Source organism: Solanum tuberosum, unplaced genomic scaffold (genome assembly GCF_000226075.1).
Source record: "Solanum tuberosum cultivar DM 1-3 516 R44 unplaced genomic scaffold, SolTub_3.0 scf00078, whole genome shotgun sequence".
NCBI lineage: Eukaryota > Viridiplantae > Streptophyta > Magnoliopsida > Solanales > Solanaceae > Solanum > Solanum tuberosum.
The window spans coordinates 63,501-72,275 of NW_006239005.1; the positions used below are offsets into that span (position 1 = coordinate 63,501).

At 37.7% G+C, this 8,775-nt stretch overlaps 2 protein-coding genes across 6 annotated transcripts; one reads left to right on the plus strand and one right to left on the minus strand.

Annotated features, from left to right (window-relative positions):
* Positions 1-6: 6 nt before the first annotated feature.
* On the plus strand, positions 7-5,924 carry LOC102601708 (pentatricopeptide repeat-containing protein At3g16010). 5 transcript variants are annotated; one of them, XR_001473350.1, is made up of 4 exons: positions 7-400; positions 687-3,610; positions 4,645-4,965; positions 5,346-5,924. XR_001473350.1 is itself a non-coding variant. In XM_006346517.1 (3 exons), exons 1-2 carry the CDS (start codon positions 325-327, stop codon positions 2,522-2,524), a joined length of 1,914 nt encoding a protein of 637 aa, XP_006346579.1. In that variant the 5' UTR covers positions 7-324; the 3' UTR covers positions 2,525-2,534; positions 5,346-5,924. The 5 variants fall into 5 exon arrangements, 1 of the variants encoding a protein (XP_006346579.1); XR_001473351.1 differs by lacking the exon at positions 4,645-4,965 and having other exon boundaries at positions 687-2,878; positions 3,016-3,610; XR_367243.1 differs by lacking the exon at positions 4,645-4,965 and having other exon boundaries at positions 7-97; positions 279-400.
* Positions 5,925-6,439: 515 nt separating this feature from the next.
* LOC102602483 (trihelix transcription factor ASIL1-like) lies at positions 6,440-8,775 on the minus strand. Its single transcript, XM_006346518.2, has one exon. The coding sequence runs from the start codon at positions 7,772-7,774 to the stop codon at positions 6,650-6,652; it is 1,125 nt and encodes a 374-aa protein (XP_006346580.1). The 5' UTR covers positions 7,775-8,775; the 3' UTR covers positions 6,440-6,649.

Sequence of the window (8,775 nt, forward strand, 5' to 3'; positions counted from 1 at the left end):
CTAATCTAGCGGCGGCGTTACCACCACTCCCGCCCAATCTAGCGGCCGCGTTACCGCCACGATACCACCACCACCTGCCTATAAATTGAATTTCAAGGTAGCTGGAAAAATATCGCTGCACCCATTATCTTTTTTTTTTGTCTGAGAGTAGTGTATAGCAAGCCTAATTTTTATATATAGAGAGAGTTACGGTCAGAGGCATCTGCCGACTGCTAGATGCACTTCTCTTCTTCTATGTCGAGTTGATTGCTCATGATTTTTAGCGAATATTGTTTTAGGTATTGATTGTGGGAAGCATACTTGCTTCTTCAAGTTGAAGTTACAATGATGATAGGAACTGTTTGTTCAAGGAGAAGTATATCCACATTTTCTTGTTTATGTCAGAGAATTAAGCAGACAGGTGAGTGTGTTGCTTCTACTTCTTCGTGTGAACTATATTATTCATTTTGTTTGTTGATTCAGGAAAGAGTTGTATATAGTTTTAGGATGCATAAAAATAGATCAATGTTCTATTAGATTCCAACTTTGGTATATTTTTTGATTGCCCTGGAAAATTTGAAGCTACTATGTGATGCACATACTGGGATTTTTCATGGCATGTATAACTTGTAGAAAAAAAAACCTCTTTTTCCCCAAATGCACAAAGATAGTGAATGGTAATAGCCTTTTTTTTGTTTATGTTGCAGAAAGTGATATTGTTAAAATGTTTGAAATCTCAAGGCCTAAGGCCGAAACAGAAGGCATCCAAGAGAAGAGACCACCCTTAAGAAGGGGTTCTGTAAGGATATTGGATGAGAGGTTCATCAGGATTCTGAAGATATTTAAGTGGGGTCCTGATGCTGAAAAGGCATTGGAGGTGCTAAAGTTGAAAGTAGACAATGAATTGGTTCGAGAGGTTATGAAAATAGACATGGAGGTCAGTGTGAAAATTCAGTTTTTTAAGTGGGCTGGTAAAAGGAGGAACTTTGAACATGATTCTACTACTTACCTGACTTTGATTCGATGTCTTGAAGAAGCTGGGCTGACAGGTGAAATGTGGAAGACAGTGCAAGAAATGGCACGGAGTACATGTGTTATTACTCCTGCCGATCTCTCCGAGACTGTGAGAATTTTTGGCAGGGCAAAAATGGTAAACAAAGCACTATCAATATTTTACCAGATTAAAGGTCGCAAGTGCAAGCCAACTGCAACCACTTACAATTCCATTATTTTGATGCTGATGCAAGAGGGCCAACATGAAAAAGTTCATGAGCTTTACAGTGAAATGTGTAATGAGGGCAACTGTTTCCCTGATACAGTAACCTACAGTGCTCTTATATCATCCTATGCAAAGTTAGGTCGTGATGATTCTGCTATTAGGTTATTTGATGAAATGAAGGACAATGGTTTACATCCCACTGCAAAGATATATACAACCTTGTTAGCAGTTTACTTCAAAATGGGTAGGGTCGAAATGGCTTTAGCATTAGTCAATGAGATGAAGAAGAATGCTTGTGCCCCAACTGTGTATACTTACACTGAATTGATAAGAGGGCTTGGTAAAGCTGGTAGAATCGAGGACGCGTATTCTATATTTCTGTCCATGCTAAAAGAGGGATGTAAGCCGGATGTTGTGTTGATAAACAATGTGATAAACCTTCTAGGAAGGGGAGGACGTATAGGTGATGCTTTTAAATTGTTTAATGAAATGGAGTCATTAAACTGTAAACCGAATGTTGTGACATATAATACTGTTATAAAATCCCTGTTTGAGTCGAAAGCGCCTATATCCGAGGTTTCATCTTGGTTTGATAGAATGAAAGCAAATGGTGTTGCTCCAAGCTCTTTTACTTATTCAATACTTATTGATGGGTATTGCAAGAAAAATAGAGTTGAAAAAGCCTTAGCTTTGCTTGAGGAGATGGACGAGAAGTGCTTTCCTCCTTGTCCAGCTGCCTATTGCAGCTTGATCAATAGCCTTGGAAAAGCAAAACGCTATGAAGCTGCAAATGAGTTGTTTCAAGAACTAAAAGAGAGTTGTGGATCTAGCAGTTCTCGGGTATATGCTGTAATGATAAAGCACTTCGGGAAATGTGGCCGTTTGACTGAGGCTGTCAATCTTTTCAATGAGATGCAAAAGCTGGGATGTTCTCCGGATGTATATGCACACAATGCACTCATGTCCGGGCTGGTGAGGTCAGGTATGCTAGATGAGGCTTTTTCCATGTTTCGTAGTATGGAAGAAAATGGTTGTGCTCCCGACTTAAACTCATTTAACATAATACTAAATGGTTTGGCCAAGACTGGTGACCCACAGCGAGCGATCGAGATGTTTACAAAAATGAAAAATTCAACAATTAAACCTGATGCTGTCTCTTACAACACCATTCTTGGTTGCCTAAGTCGTGCTGGGATGTTCGAGGAAGCTGCAAGACTGATGAAAGAGATGCGTGCCAATGCTTTTGAATATGATCTTATTACATACTCGTCAATACTTGAAGCAGTCGGTCATGTTGATGAGGATGGTACATGTCAGACTTCATGAGGGAGCTTTGGTATGGGAGATTCTTCTAGTTAGTGCTTTTCATTATTTACACTATTTAGTACATGGGAACCGTTTAAATCATCTTGGCCTGGCAATATACGCAGCTTTATGTATGGTTTTAGGATGCTCTAGTAAAATTGAGTGGCAAATAATTGCAGCATTTTGGTTATTCTCCCTGCTGGATGCTGGTGTTGGCTTCTGCAGATATATGATTGAATTTTCACTTTGGGGTAAGGGTTTGAAGTGGTATGTTCAGTACACATATTACCATGCGCACGGAATCTTCCTCCTGTTTTCTCAAATCACTGAGTGGAATTAAGCTTGGCAGCACCCTGTAACAAAAGACGAAGGATGGTTAGCTTTTGGCAGTTGGACCTGATCAGTTTCCTTTTGTTTCATGATTCTCTCTGTCGTAAATATATCTAATTCTGTCTGTGGGTACGTGAGTTACAAAATTTCCATTAGCGAGTGTTTCTTCTACCTGTTGGTAGTTCCTTTGTTCTAAGAAGTGAGAACTTGCTTTGAGAAACTGTGGTTCTGGCCTTATATAAAAAATTCCTTTGGGAAGGAGGAATGGGGAGAAGGTATGTTTCACTTGTCCTCTGCATCGGATATTTTTCACCAGAATTCCACTGCTTTGTGCTCCTGGATATTTAACATCTGCTCTTTCTATCTCCTTAGAGTGTGCCAAAAACTATTTTATATGGGCTTTGGTGTTCCTCAAAGATTCAATGAAGTTCATTTTTTTCCTTACTTGACCCCTGTGGCTACATGGAGGCTGGAGCTAGCAATCCTTGCCCTTCTGTCGGTTAAATAGATCATTGTGACCCTTCTTGCTGCAGTTTCTGAAGCTAGCGAGCTCCTGTGATCAATTTACTCATAATCATGTTGAGAAATTTCAAATGTCAAGGATTGTCTACCCTCCCTTTCTCCTCTCTCAAAATGACCAGGGTTTAACTATTGCTTCCTACAAGTGAAATTCTCCAGTAACCTTTTGGTCCACTCCAATTTCGGGTCTAGAATGAGACAGGATTAGGAGGCATCAAGATCACTCATCCAGCTCATCTTCTTTTCGGTTGCCAAAAGGTATGGTTGGGATGATTTTACCAATAAAAAAAGTATAAATTCATGATGGTTCATCCAAAAAACCCTTTTGTCCCAATATAATAGATTAAAATTATGGTGGGGAGGTGTGATAAATAATCCAAGGAAATGAGCTTTTTGAAATAGAAATTCTCGAAGATCAATATGTAAACTTTAGTCATCAAAAAAGATCAATATGTAAACTTTAAATGTGAAATTATGAAAACAACACTTCAATGTTTTTACCTAAAGCTTTATTTGCTTTGAACAAATTATTTTTGTTGTATATTTAAGACATCTTAGGTTTTTACTGTTCTATTTCTAATATTTTACGTTGGTTTAGTTAGTATTTTATTATGTTCTGGTGTGTTAACCTTATTTTTTAAATTAATTTAGATTATTTATACCCTCTTTATGCAGTTTCTCAGAACCAAATATAAGACAAATTGCAATACTTAACTATATCATTTTGGTAATTCAAGTAAACTCTATTATTTATGTGCATTTTGGTGAAGTGTTGTTTATCTATCCTTGAGATAAATGTCTTTACCTAAAAGGCATTGCTTTTCTCAGTCATTCTCTTTGTGTTACATAGCTGTTTGTATTATCATCTGGGTTAAATTTCAGGACCATTTGTACACGCCCTCTTTAGGTTTGAAAATGACAAACATCTACTTGATATGAGAAATTGACAGACATCTTTGCTCTAATTTAATGTGTTAATTGATTATTTTTGGAAAGTTAATTATTTTAATTGAATTTATATGATAAACTAAGCTCCAGTTGGACATGGTTTAGGGTTGATGATGCCATCAAAATTTGTCGAGATATTGCTAACCACCTTAGAGATGTATAACTTGGTAGACTTCCCTGTTCCTCTTCTTTCTTCAGCTGGTAAATGACTCTAAGAGAACAAAGAAAATCAAAATTATATCATTTGGAGAGAGTACATGATAGGACTAATTACCTTTAGCTCAGCATAAATTGAAAAAAAACAAAAACCTACTCCGCTTGTAACTTTTTTGCCAGAAGTGCAGGTCTCTCAAAGGGGTTCATTAATGATGGGAGATCATGAAGAGTTACCACTTGGTGTTGCTAATGGTAGTGGCTGTTACTGAATTGGGAACATTCATAGAATGAAGGGAAGACAGTGGAGGAACAAATATGATGTGAAAAGGGATAAAAAGAGAGAAAATGAAACAAGAGGAAAAGATGAAAGTGAGAACAGAAAGAAAGGAGAGGAAACAAAATGGACGAAAGAAATGAAGAGCAGGTTTAAATCAAGGTGGGGGATGTAGCTGGGTGGTATCTTTTTATCCATGCCTTGGTTGGCTTAGAGCTTCACCACTGATACTTAGGTATTATGTTTCTTAAGCTGGAAGATGCTTATCAACTGAATCTATTTCTTTCGAAAGATACTTGGATAAATGATGGGTAAACTAGTAAAAGGTTTCTCAATGACAACATTATTTTGTTCCACTTCCACTGTTAAGTCATGGAGGTGTCTGTCTTTCTCAACCAGAAGGAAGGTCTATTTCATTTCGCCAAAACTAGAGTGCAGGTCCTTATATTTTCCCAGTTCATACTTCTGATACTGAATGCCAGTCTTTTTGCCATGGTTCTCTAATCTATGCTGGTGGGATGTTACCCTTGTGTGCAATTTGTATTAAACTGAAATGGAAATGCCATTGATTTTGTTGTCAGATCAAGAAAATAATATGATGTATTTCTTTTGCAGGATAACCCACTGGTGTTGGCTGCCATAATTGTTGCATCTGGTGTAGAATTTTCCTCATCATCCAAACTGCAAAACTATGTGCATTATACAGTGCATAATAGTCCCTTGAAGCCAGCAACACTGCATCACCATACTGAAACTCATGTATATTTAGGCATAGCCACCAGTTTGAAACCAAAGTTATTCTTGTTTTACACAACTATTGCGCAAGGATGAAGACGCTGGCCTTATCCGTCTTGAGGGTTCAACTATTGATACAGATATTGTCAATTGGGATGCATGCCAGGTCTTATTGTCTCAACATATAACAAGCTGACCAATTGCCACAAATCTCTTATCAAGAGAGCTACCATATGTTGTGTGGGTATCACCAAGGAATGCTTAAATGGAACAATCTTTTTTGATAAGTTGCTTAAATGTACTAACGTTACAGGGAACTCTTTAAGTTATGTTCACCAGGGAAAGTCTGTCCTTTTGAGGATATTGAAGGCAATATTTTTGATATTGGGAATACATGTAACAATTGTATATAAAAACACTCACTTTGAATTTACTGTAATATTTCGAATATCTTGTTGATAGGTGTGTGGTTACAGTTAGAAATGTCTCCAATTGCAGCTTCTGTTATAACCACCAGAAGCCTTTAGATGGAAAATAGCAGCACATACTAGTGTTAGTATGTTGTAGTATGGAGGATGATCTAAACATAACATTAATGAAAAATGTGAAATGAGCAGACATTGCTTTGTTTGCTCAAAAAGTGAAGTTACTTGTGGTAGAGTTTGTACATCAAGCTCAACAGATGAGCCTAATATATGATGAAACATCACAAATGGCTTCTCTATTTTTTCTTTGGTTTTCCTGTGAATATTCACCAAGGTGTTTAGCTCATACAATACACACACAAAATGACTGGATATTAAGACCAAAACCTATCAACTCTAAATCATGGATTCATCGCTGCCCATGGAAGTCGCACCCACTGGCTTTGCTGCCTCCTCTTACCAGAACTTTAATTCCAATATCTTGAGAAAATTCTGATGGTCTCTGTGATTGAACTCGAGTAAGTTCTAAACCACTAAACAGCTATAGAGTATTGGACAAGAGTGGATTAGGTTAACAGACAATTCCTGCAGTTGTGATCTCCATAATGTTATTATTGACTGCTGAAACTACATCCAGATACATTCTTACATCACATTAAGTTGTCTTGCATATAGCCATCAATGGTGAGAAACTAAAAAGATATAATACAACAATGGAAAATAGCCAACATAGAACGAATAGAGAGATAATCTGGCTAATCATCCACTAACATTTTCAGCAGACAAGTCGTTCTCTTCATCATTTCCTTGACGTATTCTTGCAATTTCTGCCTGAGCTCTCTCCATAATCTGCCTCTTTTGGAGTTCCAATTCTCTGTGGAAGTCCATCCTCATTTTCTCCAGTTCCATCATTTGCTGTCTCTTGCTATTCTCAATCTTCACATATATCTCACTAAATTTATGGATAGAATCTGCAATTAATTTGAAAGAATGTCCATTCCCATTCCCACCTGGTTGTACATTTCTTGATCTTTTTGGTGGAAGATCCTCTGAACCATCAGCAGATTCTGAGTTAGCAGGACTGTCCCTCATCTCATCCAAGCCATTAGCACGATTCAGATAAGTTTTTGGGCTCATGAAAACATACTCTCCAGAGTCCATTCCACATGAAACACCAGTTTTCTGGGGAGTTGATGTTAGTAACATGTCCATCTTTTTGAAGTACACCCACTTGCTAGTGGTACTGCTAGTCTCTGCAAACTTCATCTTCTCCTTTTTGTATTTCTTTTTCAGAGTATCCAAACGGTTACGACATTGGGTGTCTGTCCTCTCAAGTTTGGACCCCCGTGACACTCTCTCTGCAACTTCTTGCCATTCCTCTGATCGAAGACTCTTCCTCCCATGTCGAACAAACCTAGTACCCCATGCATCAAGCAAAATAAATGTCTCATGTTCAGACCAATCTGAAAGTGGATTCCTACCACCAAACGAAGGCTTAGGAGCGGTTGCAGCTGTAGTAGATGGTGGTGGTACTCGAGGTGCAAACTCATAACTTGATAACAAGCTCTTTAACTTCCTCTTCTTTTGATGCCTCTGCGAATCACCATACTCATCATCATCATCATCATCGTCATCAAACACATCTTTCCCTATCCGCTGGACACCATTTTCTTCGCCATCATCATCTTCTTCTTCTTCTTCGCCATCAACTTCTTCATCATCAACTTCTTCATCATCATCCGCCTCCTCCACATACTGATTGTCGACATGCCTTGAATAAGAAGTGTCGTGAACAGGAAGCTTCTGGCGATTGGATGACTCATAACCCTGGTTCATGCCATAAGGGTTGGGTGGATATCTCCCATTATCCTCGATGTCATCCATTGAAGCACAACAAACCAAGTGTCTACTACTACAACACACTAATACCTAGAGAGAGTCTAAGTTCAAATTCCAAGCACAACGTTTTCTTGATCAATTTCGATCCATTTTAACTCCAAATTAACACTTTATTTCTAGCAACTAGATGAACAAGTTTCTCCATCATATTTATACCATCACAAAAACCTAATTCAAAAAATCAATCTCAGATACAAGCAAAATCCCTTTATCTAATTCAAGAAAATATGCCTACAACAACCCAAAATCCAAACAGAAACTTCTCACATACAATTGACAACCTTTATCAAATTCAAGCAATATGCCTACAGCAACCAAAAATCCAAACAGAAACTTCTCAGATACAACTGAAACCCTCCATCAAATTCAAGAATATATGCCTACAGAAACCCAAAACCCATACAAAAACTTCTCAGACACAATTCAAAGGAAAACCCTATAATCCTTTACCTCAACAAGGGGGAAATTTGTACTCAAACAGCCTTAAAACTGGAAACTTAATCAAACCCCTAAACAACTCAATACACATCCCAAAAAAACAATGAACTTATCAGTTTCCAATCAGAAGAGATACCCTGCTGTTTTACTCCCTTACTTCAAGAAATAATTTATTTATTTTTGGTTTGAGCAAATCAAACACCTTAACAACCAAAACCCATCTAAAAATCAAGAACATCCAACAGATTAAGTTCCAATAAATAAAAAAAGAACAACCTTTAACTCCCTTACCTCAAAAAAGGGAATCTTGCTGTTGAAATTGCCTTAAAGTTTGAAACTTTGAGGGAAAATCAAACAGGTAGCAAGAACAAATTCAAGAAAACTTTAAGGATCTGAGACTGTAAAAGGATTACATGAAAATAAAAAAAAATGAAAATTTAGTAGGGTTCATCTTCTGGGGTAGCAAAGATGAGAGAGAGAGGACGCAAAAATCAGGTGAGAGTGCAACCACCAAAGTTGCTCAAGTGCGCCGAGTGTGATTTTTCCTT

Bases quoted from the DNA above. Each gene is read 5' to 3' on its own strand.
- LOC102602483 (XM_006346518.2), bottom strand. From the start codon at position 7,774: ATGGATGACATCGAGGATAATGGGAGATATCCACCCAACCCTTATGGC.
- LOC102601708 (XM_006346517.1), top strand. From the start codon at position 325: ATGATGATAGGAACTGTTTGTTCAAGGAGAAGTATATCCACATTTTCT. The intron at 401-686 runs GTGAGTGTGTTG...TTTATGTTGCAG, and splicing joins TCAGAGAATTAAGCAGACAG to AAAGTGATATTGTTAAAATG.